The following is a 17,619-nucleotide window of genomic DNA, read 5'->3' as shown; positions in this document are numbered from 1 at the left end:
TTCTGGGGTCTCATGGGGCATCTGGCTATTGCCTCGTATCTCTTCCAACATCAGTCTAAAAGTCATAGGATGCTAAGGATTAAAGTGATCGGGCAGGCTCAGGTCTCACTTATCAGTTATCTATTTTCTTCAATATGCACCTTACTAGGAATCTGATCCCACAAAAGCTCTTGGAACACAACGTGCATATGGAGGCAGTCCTGGAAAAATGCTACCATTAATTACTTTCATTTCAAGCTATCTTTGAAGTTCATATGAAAATCAGATGGTAGGAAAACTAAGTCAGGCGTAGATAGTTTCCCACCCACTGTATTTCATCTAATTTTTTCAAGTGCTTTGCTGCTTATTTGTTTCTCTATTTTTGTCACTATTGTTCGTAAGCAAATAGACAAGATGGCAGGAAGTATCAAAACTAAACTAAATCTAGTATGAGAACAATGTTTTGTTTTGTGTTTTATCCTAGAGCTTTGCAATGGTATGGATTTAAGAATATTACCATATAAAAAGAAGTGAAGATGAAACAAAAATAGTTAAGTTTATCATTTACAGTGTAATGAGGAATATATATGTCTGTCAAAAATTGTGAAAAGTGAAAGTAAACTTGCAATTGTGTGTGTGTGTGTGTGTGTGTTCATGTGAGAAAGAGAAGGAGAGGGAAGAAAGGGGAGAGAAACACAGTAGCTATCTTCATGCATAACACATTTTAAGAATTGAATCCTTGTCCTTTTAGGAAAAATCCTGTCCCTTCAGGTAGCAAATTCTACACATTAAAAAAGCTAAAAGAAAAGATTATTAAGCAGTTTGATTATTTAATCAAAGTCTATTAACATTCTAAAAAGTTATAAGTTGTGATTAAAATTGATTTGTTTTTCTATTAATAATTCTCCTGCTAACATAAGATTAGTTGACAGCATTCAAAGCCACAAATTTTTTTTACATTGTCAATAGTAATTGCAATATATTCGAAACAAAGAGAAAAAAGATGTCCAATTACACTTAAATTTAAAAAATTATTAAGACATATAAATAAAGTTCAAGTTAATTTTTATATAACCAGTTTCCCTCTTGTTGCAAAACTCATAGACTTATACAGAATCTGTATACTGCAGTCTGTATACTATAGTATAGTATACAGATAGTAACTTGTAGTATAGAGACACTCAAGGACTAAACTGAAAGTAAACTACATCTGGATAGAGGAAGTTGAAAAGGGAAGAAGAACCATTGGTACCTGGATACTGGTCAGAGTTGTGTATTGGTAAGCCTTGACCACCAGATAATTTGCTTCCAGGTCTATGAGTCCCAAAATCATGTACTTCCACCATCTTCGTCGTAAAATTGCCAGGAGGTTTTCTTCTCCTGTGTTACAAAGTTAAGAAGAAATGGGTTAGGTTCCTGAAATAGAATAAACTGTACATTTAGGAGAATTCTAATATGTTGCAACATTATATATTTTTAACCTAAAGTTTACCAAATATTTAAACAAATAAATCAACGTAACAGATACCCACATGTTTTTATTTAGCAAATTATCTTTATTGCAGATTTTGGCTTTTCGAGTTACTTTCTATGCCAGAGTAAGACTGGGCAGGTTATAAGCTTACCATGCAAAACATCTTTTGTGTGTGAATAAATGAAGAATAACATAATTACATCACATGAAAATAAAAGGAAAGGTGTACCAGAAAGGCTGCATAAACACACACATTCCAAATCATCCTAAATTTCAGGATTGTGATAAAATAGATAAAAATGAAAGAGCCAAATAGAAAAAGGCTTGTGCTTGGCAGCAGATCTGTAGTAAGACTCTGAGATACTATCCTGAGTTCTTGATCAGCTTTGAATGTTGCATGCACTCTGGTGGTTTCTGGGTGATGGGAAGAGAGAGGAAGTTGGGGCATTACTCTCAGATGAAAAAGAGTGCCATTTGACAACACTTTTGATACTGCCAACAACTATAATATTCACCATCTTGCATTTTAAACTGGTAGCATCAGAACAGACTTTGAATCTCTTAGTTCTTCATTCTTATTTTTACATATATTTCAGGCCTGAGATAAACCTTATTTCTCAAGGCAGGGCAATCATGATCAGGAACAATAGTAATTCTCTGTAGCCAACCTGTGGGGCCTTCATAGAGGATGTAGATGTACAGAAACTTAGTGAATGGTGACTATATACCACATTTATGGCTGTGTAACAAGATGTCCAGAGGCAGAGCTGTTTAAAACAAGAAATACTGATTATCTTGCAGTTTTTTTGGGTCAAGAAACAGGTTAGAGCTTAACTGAGTGTCTCCAGCTCAAGTTCTCCTAGTAAGTTGCAGCCAGTTGTCAACTGGGAATGCAGTGTCATCTGAAGGAATGACTGGGGAGGGACCTGCTTCCAAGCTCACTCACATGGCTGTGGGTGGGCGTTGGTCCCTTACCCCAAGGACCTTTGCACAGTACTGCCTCAAAACATGGCATTTGGTTTATCCCAGGATGAACAATGAGAGACAGAGAGAGAGAGAGAGAACACCAAAGATGGAAGATAAGGTTTTTATAACCTAATCTCAAAAGTGACACTTCCACCCTACTCTATTCTTTAGTAAAGGGTCAATAAGTCCAGCCCACATTCAAGCGGAGAGAATTTCATAAGGGAGTGAATACCAGGAGGCAGAGATCCTTGGAGGCCATCTTAGAGGCTGCCTAAACAGTGACACACATCTTTAGTACTAGAGATGTACTTCAGCTGGTCCTCAAAGCCTCAGCAGAACACTGGATCCTCAGCTGTATTTGGACCACTCTCAGAATCAGAGCTACTTATTTCTGCTCTTAGCTGTATTCCAATGACCATGATAATGAGGTGGTCTTTCCAACCCTATGAAGACTTGTGAGCACAAAGCTTTCAGTTACATACAGACTGTCAAAGCATGAGTTGCGGCCAGTTGACAATAAGAGAAAAGGGTATCTTGACCTTTGGTGGTCAAATCAGTTTGCCAGCCTACTTTTCCAAGCCACACTTCTCATAGCCTTCAAGCCTTCAAGCCTTCAAGCCTTCAAGCCTTCAAGCATGCACAAAGTCTTTCTGTCTCAGGGAACTGCACTCCCCATCTTGCAAACTCCTATTCATTTTTCAAAATGAATAGGACCCTTCTCTGGTCTTTTGGCTAAGCCCTTTCCCCAACTGGGCAATGCACATCCATCTTTGATTAATCCTTTCATAGGATTGTGATTACTGACTCTTCACTAGACTGGGTGCTTTTATCCAAAGGTAGAGTTAATGTCTTACTCATATACTTATCCATAGCCTCTAGCATACCGACATATAGCAAGGGTTAGCCAAGTGTTTTGGAGTGAATGAATTAATGAATCGAAAACAAAAAAAAACTGTGAAATACTGTCCGAATATGTCAAGAGCCAGTGCTAGAATATGAGTCACTCTTTTTTTAATTATTATTATTATACTTTAAGTTTTAGGGTACATGTGCACAATGTGCAGGTTAGTTACATATGTATACATGTGCCATGCTGGTGTGCTGCACCCATTAACTCGTCATTTAGCATTAGGTATATCTCCTAATGCTATCCCTCCCCCCTCCCCCCACCCCACAACAGGCCCCAGAGTGTGATGTTCCCCTTCCTGTGTCCATGTGTTCTCATTGTTCAATTCCCACCTATGAGTTAGAACATGCGGTGTTTGGTTTTTTGTCCTTGCAATAGTTTGCTGAGAATGATGTTTTCCAATTTCATCCATGTCCCTACAAAGGACATGAACTCATCATTTTTTATGGCTGCATAGTATTCCATGGTGTATATGTGCCACATTTTCTTAATCCAGTCTATCATTGTTGGACATTTGGGTTGGTTCCAAGTCTTTGCTATTGTGAATAGTGCCGCAATAAACATACGTGTGCATGTGTCTTTAAAGCAGCATGATTTATAGTCCTTTGGGTATATACCCAGTAATGGGATGGCTGGGTCAAATGGTATTTCTAGTTCTAGATCCCTGAGGAATCACCACACTGATTTCCACAATGGTTGAACTAGTTTCCAGTCCCACCAACAGTGTAAAAGTGTTCCTATTTCTCCACATCCTCTCCAGCACCTGTTGTTTCCTGACTTTTTAATGATTGCCATTCTAACTGGTGATGTGATGGTATCTCATCATTTCTCTGATGGCCAGTGATGGTGAGCATTTTTTCATGTGTTTTTTGGCTGCATAAATGTCTTCTTTTGAGTAGTAACTGTTCATCTCCTTTGCCCACTTTTTGATGGGGTTGTTTGTTTTTTTCTTGTAAATTTGTTTGAGTTCATTGTAGATTCTGGATATTAGCCCTTTGTCAGATGAGTAGGTTGTGAAAATTTTCTCCCATTTTGTAGTTTGCCTGTTCACTCTGATGGTAGTTTCTTTTGCTGTGCAGAAGCTCTTTAGCTTCATTAGATCCCATTTGTCGATTTTGGCTTTTGTTGCCATTGCTTTTGGTGTTTTAGACATGAAGTCCTTGCCCATGCCTATGGCCTGAATGGTAATGCCTAGGTTTTCTTCTAGGGTTTTTATGGTTTTAGGTCTAACATTTAAGTCTTTAATCCATCTTGAATTAATTTTTGTATAAGGTGTAAGGAAGGGATCCAGTTGCAGCTTTCTACATATGGCTAGCCAGTTTTCCCAGCACCATTTATTAAATAGGGAATCCTTTCCCCATTGCTTGTTTTTCTCAGGTTTGTCAAAGATCAGATAGTTGTATATATGCGGCGTTATTTCTGAGGGCTCTGTTCTGTTCCATTGATCTATATCTCTGTTTTGGTAACAGTACCATGCTGTTTTGGTTACTGTAGCCTTGTAGTATAGTTTGAAGTCAGGTAGCATGATGCCTCCAGCTTTGTTCTTTTGGCTTAGGATTGACTTGGCGACGCAGGCTCTTTTTTGGTTCCATATGAACTGTAAAGTAGTTTTTTCCAATTCTGTGAAGAGAGTCATTAGTAGCTTGATGGGGATGGCATTGAATCTATTAATTACCTTGGGCAGTATGGCCATTTTCATGATATTGATTCTTCCTACCCATGAGCATGGAATGTTCTTCCATTTGTTTGTATCTGCTTTTATTTCATTGAGCAGTGGTTTGTAGTCCTCCTTGAAGAGATCCTTTATGTCCCTTGTAAGTTGGATTCCTAGGTATTTTATTCTCTTTGAAGCAATTGTGAATGGGAGTTCACTCATGATTTGGCTCTCTGTTTGTCTGTTATTGGTGTATAAGAATGCTTGTGATTTTTGTACATTGATTTTGTATCCTGAGACTTTGCTGAAGTTGCTTATCAGCTTAAGGAGATTTTGGGCTGAGACAATCAGGTTTTCTAGATATACAATCATGTCATCTGCAAACAGGGACAATTTGACTTCCTCTTTTCCTAATTGAATACCCTTGATTTCCTTCTCCTGCCTAATTGCCCTGGCCAGAACTTCCAACACTATGTTGAATAGGAGTGGTGAGAGAGGGCATCCCTGTCTTGTGCCAGTTTTCAAACGGAATGCTTCCAGTTTTTGCCCATTCAGTATGATATTGGCTGTGGGTTTGTCATAGATAGCTCTTATTATTTTGAGATACGTCCCATCAATACCTAATTTATTGAGAGTTTTTAGCATGAAGTGTTGTTGAATTTTGTCTAAGGCCTTTTCTGCATTTATTGAGATAATCATGTGGTTTTTGTCTTTGGTTCTGTTTATATGCTGGATTACATTTATTGATTTGCATACATTGAACCAGCCTTGCATCCCAGGGATGAAGCCCACTTGATCATGGTGGATAAGCTTTTTGATGTGCTGCTGGATTTGCTTTGCCAGTATTTTATTGAGGATTTTTGCATCAATGTTCATCAAAGATATTGGTCTAAAATTCTCTTTTTTTGGTTGTGCCTCTGCCCGGCTTTGGTATCAGGATGATGCTGGCCTCATAAAATGAGTTAGGGAGGATTCCCTCTTTTTCTATTGATTGGAATAGTTTCAGAAGGAATGGTACCAGTTCCTCCTTGTACCTCTGGTAGAATTCGGCTGTGAATCCATCTGGTCCTGGACTCTTTTTGGTTGGTAAGCTATTGATTATTGCCACAATTTCAGAGCCTGTTATTGGTCTATTCAGAGATTCAACTTCTTCCTGGTTTAGTCTTGGGAGAGTGTATGTGTCGAGGAATTTATCCATTTCTTCTAGATTTTCTAGTTTATTTGCGTAGAGGTGTTTGTAGTATTCTCTGATGGTAGTTTGTATTTCTGTGGGATTGGTGGTGATATCCCCTTTATCATTTTTTGTTGCGTCTATTTGATTCTTCTCTCTTCTTTTCCTTATTAGTCTTGCTAGCAGTCTATCAATTTTGTTGATCCTTTCAAAAAACCAGATCCTGGATTCATTAATTTTTTGAAGGGTTTTTTGTGTCTCTATTTCCTTCAGTTCTGCTCTGATTTTAGTTATTTCTTGCCTTCTGCTAGCTTTTGAATGTGTTTGCTCTTGCTTTTCTAGTTCTTTTAATTGTGATGTTAGGGTGTCAATTTTGGATCTTTCCTGCTTTCTCTTGTGGGCATTTAGTGTTATAAATTTCCCTCTACACACTGCTTTGAATGTGTCCCAGAGATTCTGGTATGTTGTGTCTTTGTTCTTGTTGGTTTCAAAGAACATATTTATTTCTGCCTTCATTTCGTTATGTACCCAGTAGTCATTCAGGAGCAGGTTGTTCAGTTTCCATGTAGTTGAGCAGTTTTGAGTGAGTTTCTTAATCCTGAGTTCTAGTTTGATTGCACTGTGGTCTGAGAGACAGTTTGTTATAATTTCTGTTCTCTTGCATTTGCTGAGGAGAACTTTACTTCCAACTATGGGGTCAATTTTGGAATAGGTGTGGTGTGGTGCTGAAAAAAATGTATATTCTGTTGATTTGGGGTGGAGAGTTCTGTAGATGTCTATTAGGTCCACTTGGTGCAGAGCTGAGTTCAATTCCTGGGTATCCTTGTTAACTTTCTGTCTCATTTATCTGTCTAATGTTGACAGTGGGGTGTTAAAGTCTGCCATTATTAATGTGTGGGAGTCTAAGTCTCTTTGTAGGTCACTCAGGACTTGCTTTATGAATCTGGGTGCTCCTGTATTGGGTGCATACATATTTAGGATAGTTAGCTCTTCTTGTTGAATTGATTCCTTTACCATTATGTAATGGCCTTCTTTGTCTCTTTTGATCTTTGTTGGTTTAAAGTCTCTTTTATCTGAGACTAGGATTGCAACCCCCGCCTTTTTTTGTTTTCCATTTGCTTGGTAGATCTTCCTCCATCCTTTTATTTTGAGCCTATGTGTGTCTCTGCACGTGAGATGGGTTTCCTGAATACAGCACACTGATGGGTCTTGACTCTTTATCCAATTTACCAGTCTGTATCTTTTAATTGGAGCATTTAGTCCATTTACATTTAAAGTTAATATTGTTATGTGTGAATTTGATCCTGTCATTATGATGTTAGCTGGTTATTTTGCTTGTTAGTTGATGCAGTTTCTTCCTAGTCTCGATGGTCTTTACATTTTGGCATCATTTTGCAGTGGCTGGTACTGGTTGTGCCTTTCCATGTTTAGTGCTTCCTTCAGGAGCTCTTTTAGGGCAGGCCTGGTGGTGACAAAATCTCTCAGCATTTGCTTGTCTGTAAAGTATTTTATTTCTCCTTCACTTATGAAGCTTGGTTTGGCTGGATATGAAATTCTGGGTTGAAAATTCTTTTCTTTAAGAATGTTGAATATTGGCCCCCACTCTCTTCTGGCTTGTAGAGTTTCTGCTGAGAGATCCGCTGTTAGTCTGATGGGCTTCCCTTTGTGGGTAACCCGACCTTTCTCTCTGGCTGCCCTTAACATTTTTTCCTTCATTTCAACTTTGGTGAATCTGACAATTATGTGTCTTGGAGTTGCTCTTCTCGAGGAGTATCTTTGTGGTGTTCTCTGTATTTCTTGAATCTGAATGTTGGCCTGCCTTGGAGTGCACATTTTCAAGTTCTTAATTGAAGTTGCGTTTAGGCTGTTGCTTTTAGAAAAGTTGCTTCTATATTAGATTTTTGCCAATATAATAAGGAGAAATATATTTGTAAAGGGAGAGTTATATATTACTGTGTAATATATAACTGTGTAGATTGGGGAAGTTCTCCTGGATAATATCCTGAAGAGTGTTTTCCAACTTGGTTCCATTCTCGCCATCACTTTCAGGTACACCAATCAGACGTAGATTTGGTCTTTTCACATAGTCCCATATTTCTTGTAGGCTTTGTTCATTTCTTTTTATTCTTTTTTCTCTAAACTTCCCTTCTCACTTCATTTCATTCATTTCATCTTCCATCACTGATACTCTTTCTTCCAATTGGTTGCATCAGCTCCTGAGGCTTCTGCATTCTTCACGTAGTTCTTGAGCCTTGGCTTTCAGCTCCATCAGCTCCTTTAAGCACTTCTCTGTATTGGTTATTCTAGTTATACATTCTTCTAAATTTTTTTCAAAGTTTTCAACTTCTTTGCCTTTGGTTTGAATTTCCTCCTGTAGCTCAGAGTAGTTTGATCGTCTGAAGCCTTCTTCTCTCAACTCGTCAAAGTCATTCTCCATGCAGCTTTGTTCCATTGCTGTGAGGAACTGCGTTCCTTTGGAGGAGGAGAGGCGCTCTGCTTTTTAGAGTTTCCAGTTTTTCTGCTCTGTTTTTTCCCCATCTTTGTGGTTTTATCTACTTTTGGTCTTTTATGATGGTGATGTACAGACGGGTTTTTGGTGTGGATGTCCTTTCTGTTTGTTAGTTTTCCTTCTAACAGACAGGACCCTCAGCTGCAGGTCTGTTGGAGTTTGCTAGAGGTCCACTCCAGACCCTGTTTGCCTGAGTATCAGCAGTGGTGGCTACAGAAGAGCGGATTTTCGTGAACCGCGAATGCTGCTGTCTGATCGGTCCTCTGGAAGTTTTGTCTCAGAGGAGTACCCGGCCGTGTGAGGTGTCAGTCTGCCCCTACTGGGGGGTGCCTCCCAGTTAGGCTGCTCGGAGGTCAGAGGTCAGGGACCCACTTTAGGAGGCAGTCTGCCCATTCTCAGATCTCCAGCTGCGTGCTGGGAGAACCACTGCTCTCTTCAAAGCTGTCAGACAGGGACATTTAAGTCTGCAGAGGTTACTGCTGTCTTTTTGCTTGTCTGTGCCCTGCCCCCAGAGGTGGAGCCTACAGAGGCAGGCAGGCCTCCTTGAGCTGTGGTGGGCTCCACCCAGTTCGAGCTTCCAGGCTGCTTTGCTCACCACAACCTCTACCTCCCGGGTTCAAGCAATTCTCTTGCCTCAGCCTCCAGAGTAGCTGGTATTACAGGCATGCGCCACCATGCCCTGCTAATTTTTTGTATTTTTAGTAGAGATGGGGTTTCTCCATGTTGGTCAGGTTGGTCCCTTAAACTCCCGATCTCAGGTGATTTGCCCGCCTCGGCCTCCCAAAGTGCTGGGATTTCAATAGGCATGAGCCTCCGAGCCCGGCCCCTAATTTTTATATTTTTAATGGAGACAGGATTTCATTTCACCATGTTGGCCAGTCTGGTCTCAAACTCCTGGCCTCAAGTGATTCGCGCACCTCGGCCTCCCAAAGTGCTGGGATTATAGGCGTGAGCCACAACGCCTATGTTGAAAATAATGGCGGGCGCCCCTCCCCCAGCCTCGCTGTGGCCTTTCAGTTTGATCTCAGACTGCTGTGCTAGCAATTAGCGAGACTCCGTGGGCGTAAGACCCTCCAAGCCATGTGCAGGATATAATCTCCTGGTGCGCCATTTTTTAAGCCCGTCAGAAACGTGCAGTATTAGGGTGGGAGTGACCCGATTTTCCAGGTGCGGTCTGTCACCCCTTTCTTTGACTAGGAAAGGGAACTCCCTGACTCCTTGCACTTCCCGAGTGAAGCAATGCCTCGCACTGCTTGGGCTCGCGCACAGTGCACTGCGCCCACTGTCCTGCACCCACTGTCTGGCACTCCCTAGTGAGATGAACCTGGTACCTCAGATGTAAATGCAGAAATCACCCGTCTTCTGCATCACTCACGCTGGGAGCTGTAGACCGGAGCTGTTCCTATTCGGCCATCTTGGCTGCCCCGCCCGAGTCACTCTTTTCATGGTTTTGCACATGAGAAAGCTGGCAGATGTGATCCCCAAGGTCAGTTCTTCACCACCAGATCATTTTGGCAGTCTTTGAACAGCTCTTCTGCCTCTCTGACTTGCCTTACATGTTTGACAATCAACACATTGGTCAGGATTTGTCTTGTCAATCAGTGATTCTCAATCTGACTGCATATTCACATCATCTGGAGAGTTTTTAAAGTCCTGGCTGGGCGCGGTGGCTCACGCCTGTAATCCCAGCACTTTGGGAGGCCGAGGCGGGCGGATCACAAGGTCAAGAGATCGAGATCATCCTGGCCAACATGGTGAAACCCTGTCTCTACTAAAAATACACAAATTAGCTGGGTGTGGTGGTGCACACCTGTAGTTCCAGCTACTCAGGAAGTTGAGGCAGGAGAATCACTTGAACCCAGCAGGCGGAGGTTGCAGTGAGCCAAGATGGCACCACTGCACTCCAGCCTGACAGTAGAGTGAGACTCCGTCTAAAAGAAAAAACAAAACAAAACAAAAACAAAAACAAACCCAGAAAAGTCCTAATGCCTGGGACCAGCCCCCAGAGATTCTGATTTAATTGGTCTTGGGTGGGGGCCTGTGCATTGCACTGAGGATCAAAACTAGGACTTTTAGATGATTAATTTTCAATGGCCATTCTCAGGGTGACTTGAGCTAAGAATCCCAAAGAGATACAACCACAGGGTGGTGAAGACTCTTCATACCAAATAAGTGACCTGAACATTTGGCCCAAAGTATGCTTTCTCTTGTCTCTGGGCCTTTCCATATGCTGTTTCCTCTGCTTGGACTATTCTTCCTTCTGTCTCCAAATGAAGTCTCAGCATACACACTTCTACCAGGAAGCCTTCCTTGATATTTTAGCACCCTAGACTGGGCTAGGTTTTCCTGCTGTGTGCTTCCTTAACATCTTTTTTTTTTTTTTTTTTTTTGAGATGGAGTTTCACTCTTGTCACCCAGGCTGGAGTGCAATGGTGCGATCTTGGCTCACCGCAACCTCCACCTCCTGGGTTCAAGCGATTCTCCTGCCTCAGCCTCCCGTGTAGCTGGGATTACAGGCATGCACCACCACGCCCAGCTAATTTTGTATTTTTAGTAGAGACGGAGTTTCTCCATGTGGTCAGGCTGGTCTCAATCTCCTGACCTTGTGATCCACCTGCCTCATCCTCCCAAAGTGCTGGGATTACAGGCGTAAGCCACTATGCCTGGTCACCACCCTTTATTTATACATGGTGCTTATCCTCCTGTCTTATAATTACCTACTTTATTGACTCTATTACACATTAGATTATTAACAATTTGGAGAGAGCAGAATTGTCTTGGTAATCACTTTATTCCCAGATCCCCCAGTGCATGTCAGGCAGTCAATAAATAATATAAATGTATAAATAAATTTCATGTTTAATAATCTCAGCAATGTTAAATGCCATTGCAATTGAGGAACTGAAAATATATCTATTAGAAACATTCATGTTTCAGCCTATGAGAATTGTTTTCTAGTTAGAATGTAGACAACGTGTGACAAAATTCATTTGGTGAACATTTTACACATAATACACTGTACCTTGGACATAAAAAGGTCAATGGCATATTTAACCTCCACACTGCAATTCGAAAGTCACAGACCCTTGTCCCAGTTAATTTACACAGTGAACACGGAATTGCCAGACTCAGAGCACACTAGCCACATCTCAACACATAGCACTGAAAAAATGGGCTATGGTGCTGTTTGTTCCATCAATCAATAACATATTCAAAGTGTTATTCATTACATAGATTCAAAGGAATGATTAGTTGCCTTGCCATTCAGCTGAAGTTTGCAATGAAAAACCCCCTAAATAAATGCTTCCATATTGTTTCATTTGAAGTACCTGAAAATAGACAACATGCTTGCTTAGCAGAATTATTCAGGAGGGCAAGAGGAAGGCTTTTTTATTTTTGGCTAAGCAAAAAATGCAACTGTTGAAAAGCCTGCTTGGGGATTTATCTACATGACTCCCATTAATGCTGATCTACAACAGACCATTAAAACTCTTTCTAGAATAATGAAAATACATTCCTTAGAGTCCCTGTGCCAGCACTACCCAAACCTCATGAAACAGGGCCATCTATAAGAAACACCAGTACAGCTGGTAATATGCTAATGTTTTGAAATCCACCCCACCTTTTTTTAAATTAACTGGGAGAAGTAATAAAATCCATGGATGGAAACTTTAGAATTACGGTTTGGCAATTAAATGCATTCTGTTTACTATTTTTATTATCAATACATTCAAATATAAGTAAAAAGATTAGAGAATAATGTATCCTCCTCCCTGGAGAATAATGTATCCTCCTTCCTGATTTAATAAATGTTAACAGTTTGCTGTGTTTTTCTCAGATCTTTATTTTTTGAGAAAGAAAATTTTACAGATGAAATAAAAGCCCCCTCTCTGTCCCTGCCAGATTCCATTTCCATCCCTCCTTCCTCAAATGATCATCTTGATATTGTTTTTTTGTTGTTGTTTTTGTTTGTGGGGGGTGTTGTTTGTTTGTTTGCTTGTTTCAGACAGGGTCTCTCTCTGTCTCCCAGACTGGAGTGCAGTGGCATGACCATGGCTCACTGAAGCCTTGACCTCTTGGGCTCAAGCGGTCCTCCTGCTTCAGCCTCCTGAATAGCAAGCCCAGCTAATTTTTGCATTTCTTTGTGGAGATGGGGTTTTGCCATGTTGCCCAGGCTGGTCTTGAATTCCTGGCCTCAAAGAATCCACCCGCCTTGGCCTTCCAAAATGCTGGGATTTACAGGCATGAGCCACCACGCCAGCCTTATCATCTTGATTTTGTTGTGTATCTTTTAGGTTCCTGTTTTTGTTCACATTTCTATGTGTGCATGTATTCAAAATAGTATATGACTTTCTTTCATGTGTTTTTAAATTTTATGTGAAGGTTTACTGTAAATGCTGTAAATATTCTTCTCCTAGGCTTCTTCATGGCTTATCCTTGTTTTAGAAATGCATCCTTGTTGTTTCATGGAGAGCTAATTCATTTATTTTAAATGATGTGTACTTTTATGTTTTATGAGTATGCCACAATTTATTCAATCTTCCACTGATAGACTTCTAATTGTTTCTAATTTTTCAAATTTCTTTTCTTTCTTCTTCTTCTTTTTTTTTTTTTTTTTTGTAGATGGAGTCTTGCTCTGTCACTAGCCTGGAGTGCAGTGGTGCAATCTCGGCTCACTGCAACCTCCACCTCCCGGGTTCAAGTGATGTTCCTGCCTCAGCCTCCTGAGTAGCTGGGACTACAGGCACGTGCAACTATGCCCAGCTAATTTTTGTATTTTTAGTAGAGATGGAGTTTCACCATGTTGGCCAGGATAGTCTCGATCTCTTGACCTTGTGATCTGCCTGCCATGGCCTCCCAAAGTGCTGGGATTACAGGCGTGAGCCACCGTGCCCGGCTGACACGTATGTCTTTATACACATGTATCTTTATAATTGATATAGAGTTTTGTTTTCAATCTCTCTTTAAAGGACTGTAGAGTATGGCAAATGTGTAAAACATAATGAAAGTCATTCTAATTTGAAGTAAGACAGCATTACAACAACTTCAGTGTTTGAGAATAGACAGGAAAAATCTTGGCCATGTGATTCATGTCTAATTTTGCTAAGCATCTGCAGGATGACCAATCAAATGTGTTTTATAATTTGTTAAACAAACACCTAATAGGATATTTACTATGTGTCAGACAGTGTCCACTTGCTTTACAAATGCTATCTTATCCTCATGAAAACCCTATATATATTGGATACTACTACTAACTCCATTTACAGATGACAAGAATGAGACCTGTAGGAGTTAAGTAACTTGCACAAGATCACATAAATAAACCAGTATTTGAACTCATGACAATTTGGCACCAGGCTTCATATTCATTAGCATTGCAATATTTTCTTTTGCCTTGCTGATTTATAATTATGACATCATTATCCTCGTGAGTCGTGCATTTCTCATTAAGGGATCTTTCCTGACCTGCTGATCCAAACTCACTTGCAGGGCACCCCACTGCCATCTCCAGGGGTGCCCGTCATACTGGAGTGCTAGTATATGCACGGTGCTCCCCAGGAGTTGCCAGTCCTCAGCTCTGAATCAGCTTAGAGATTAGAATGTGTCCCATCACCATCAGTTCAGTATCAGGGATTTGATGTCTCCTTGCCTGATCTAAGTCTATGAGAGAATTTTTCCTGTGAAATGTGAAATAAGGCTTTAAATCAATTTTTTGGCTTAAAAAGTCTCATTACAAAAATAATCATCATATGCTCGACTACTTGCTGAGGCCCCAGACATAGTAACAATGGTTGCACATGGGGTGGGGTGAGGGTGGTAGTGGCTAATAAATGTTGAGGGAATGAAAATTTTTGCCCAAGGGCTGAAACATAGTCCACATCCAAGCCAATGACTGGAAAACAGAAGAGCTTTGATTCTTAGCATTCTTGTTCACCCCAGTGGTAGTCTGAGTATATAATAAAAGTGCTGCAAGACAGCACCCTAGATGAATTCAGCTGAGGGGACAAGAAGCTGCGTTATTTTGGGACCTGCATTTTCATTAAGGGATCTCATGGGTGGTGTCATCCTTCATGGTGTTTTTACGCCAGAACAAAACTCAGCACACATTTCAGAGTCTGCAGCAAGAGTGATGCTCCTGCACAGGGGGCAAGATCCTTACTTGAATAAACACCTTTTTGGTTCACAGTGTGATGCCTTAATATCATCTCTTTTACCAGAACTCCAAAGGGGAAAGTTTGAGTATTTTTTGTGTGTTTTGTTTTTGAGACAGGGTCTCATTCTGCCACCCAGGCTGGAGTGCAGTGGTGTGATCTTGGTTCACTGCAGCCTTGCCCTCCCAGGATCAAGCAATCCTCCCACCTCAGCCTCCCAAGTAGCTGGGACTACAGATGCACGCCACCATACCTGACTAATTTTTATAGAGTCGGGATTTCGTCATGTTGCCCAGGCTGGTCTCAAACTCCTGGGCTCAAGTGATCTGCCCGCCTCTCCCTCCCAAAGTGCTGGGATTACAGGTGTGAGCCACCACACCCAGCCTGATTTACTTATCAGTGAATTTGAAAATAAGTATGACTTATGATGGACATATAATTACTTACTTTAAAAGCTAAAATATAGTATTAGGATTTAGAGTTTAAAACTATTTCATTTAGTATGAAAAGTGAACAAAATTAATGTCCTAATTATACAAAAAAGAAAATCTAAATTGTTCATGACAAGGATTGCAATCAGTTGCACTTCATAATGCAAAGCTGAGTGAAGGATGAAATACAGAAAAGATAAATAAATTTTATCTTGTTTTCTTTCATTTATTTTTATTATTAGATCCAGAGAGTGAGATTAGGACAAGTATAAAAGGCAGCCCTTTGATATTTTGGCTTAGTAACACACGGACCTGAGTTTAGCCACAGGCTGCCTCTTACCGTGTGGCACGTAGGAATTAGGTTAGTGGCTCTGAACCTCAATCTTTCTACTATTAATGATACCACACATATTGCACACTACGTGCAAGACTTCAAAGAGGAAACCGCACAGAAGAGTGGAAAGAAAGCCAAGAGAAGAAACTTTGTGTTCATTCTCATTTTGTTCCCCTCTCACCCAACTCATTAAAGCTCCTACTCATCCTTCAAGATCCAGTCTAAATGTTACCTCCCACATGAAGCCTTCTCAAATTCTCTGCCACCCCTTCCCAGTTCCTCAGCACTTTTCTTTTCATTCTTTTTTGTTTTGTTTTTGCCCACCCTATACTGCCTAGCATAGTGATTGAGACAAATTAATTACTCAATGTAAGACCTTTAAAATCTGCTCAATTGCCTTTTTTCAAGAAATGCCTAATATGGATTTGGAAAAATATCTAAAAGTAAATACAATGAATCATCATTGCATAAGGTTCTGGTATTTTCTACGTTAAGCTGAGTACTAGGGAAAAATCCATAAATGCACAGATATCATTGCAGACAGAATAGATACAACACAAACCAACACTTTTGTCCCATATTTCTAGTTTTAACAGACACATTTCTTCATCAATACCGTCAGCCTCCTAAAATGTAATCCATTTAAACTAAGTACATATTTATACCCCAAACTCCTGTTTAGTTGATGCCTGTTTTTGAGCAACTCCCGTTGAGGGCCATTTTGCTTCACCTGTTGCGGTTTTCTATATGTGCCGGTTCTTGTTCTGAAAAGTAGTCCCAAGAGTTCCTGCCTTTTGATTTGGACGGCGAGTCTGCCAGCTTGGGCCTCTCCCTCAGGGCTGCCATGTTTCCAGGCTCCAGAAAGCAGCCTTCTCAGAGAAATCAAGCCTGGTGTCCCGTGCAGTTGAGCATGATGGCAGCCACATCTTCTTGCTGGCAGTGCACCATGAGGGAAGGCAGTGGAGCCATTCGGCAGTGGGCTGTCACCCAGGCTATTCCACGCATGGTGCATACAATGTCGTGCAACTTTGTCACTTTTTAATTAATTAATTAATTCATTCATTCATTTATTGATACATATTAGATGTACATATTTTGGGGGTACATTTGACAATTTGATACATTCCTGTAATCAAATTAGGGTAACTGGGATAATCATCATTTTAAATATTTATTTTTTCTTTATGCTAGGAACATTTGTTCTCTTCTAGCTATTTTGAAATGTAGTTGATTAATGTTAATTATAGTTAATTATAATGAGCTATCAAACAACAGGTCTTAAGTATATATTTGTACCCATTAATTAACCTCTCTTCATCCCCTACCACTCCTCTCTACTCTTCCCAGCATCTGGTAACCACCAGTCTACTCTCTGTCTTCATGAGATCCACTTTTTAAGGTTCCATGTATGAGTGAGAACATGCAATATTTGTCTTTCTATGCTTGGTTTATTTCACTTAACATAATGACGTCCAGTTCCATCCATGTTGTTGCAAATGATAGGATTTCATTCCTTTTAGTGGCTGAATAATATTCCATTGTGTGTGTGTGTGTGTGTGTGTGTGTGTGTGTGTGTGTATCCATTCATCAGTTGATGGACACTTAGGTTGATTCCATATTTTGGTTATTGTGAATAGTGCTGCAATAAACACAGAAACGAAGATAACTCTTTGATATATTGATTTCCTATCTTTTGGGCATCACTCAATAGCAGAATTGCTGGATCATATGGTTAGTTCTATTTCTAGCTTTTTGAGGAATCTCCATCTGTTTTCCATAGTATGGCTATACTAATTCACATTCCTACCAACAGTGTACAAGGATTCGCCTTTCTTCATATCCTCACCAGCATGTCATTCCTTGTCTTTTTGACAAAAGTCATTATAACTGGGGTGAGACTGTAGTTTTGATTTGCATTTCTCTCATGATTAGTGATGTTGAGTATCTTTTCATATACCTGTTGGCCATTTGTTCCTTCTTTTGAGAAATGTGTTTTTAGGTCTTTTCCCATTTTAAAATCAAATTATTTGACATTTTAC

At 40.2% G+C, this 17,619-nt stretch overlaps 1 protein-coding gene across 2 annotated transcripts in view; it reads right to left on the bottom strand.

Moving 5' to 3' along the window:
- The window catches only part of SLC35F1 (solute carrier family 35 member F1), a 415,309-nt gene that overhangs the window by 80,353 nt on the left and 317,337 nt on the right, over positions 1 to 17,619 (bottom strand). For both annotated transcript variants that reach the window (XM_063666534.1, XM_054493075.2), the window contains exon 3: positions 1,232 to 1,359. In XM_063666534.1, the coding sequence (XP_063522604.1) occupies positions 1,232 to 1,359 (128 nt within the window). The remainder of the gene's footprint in view (positions 1 to 1,231; positions 1,360 to 17,619) is intronic.

This window comes from Pongo pygmaeus, chromosome 5, assembly GCF_028885625.2.
Source record: "Pongo pygmaeus isolate AG05252 chromosome 5, NHGRI_mPonPyg2-v2.0_pri, whole genome shotgun sequence".
NCBI classification, from domain to species: domain Eukaryota; kingdom Metazoa; phylum Chordata; class Mammalia; order Primates; family Hominidae; genus Pongo; species Pongo pygmaeus.
This window is presented reverse-complemented; position numbering and strand designations above follow the sequence as displayed.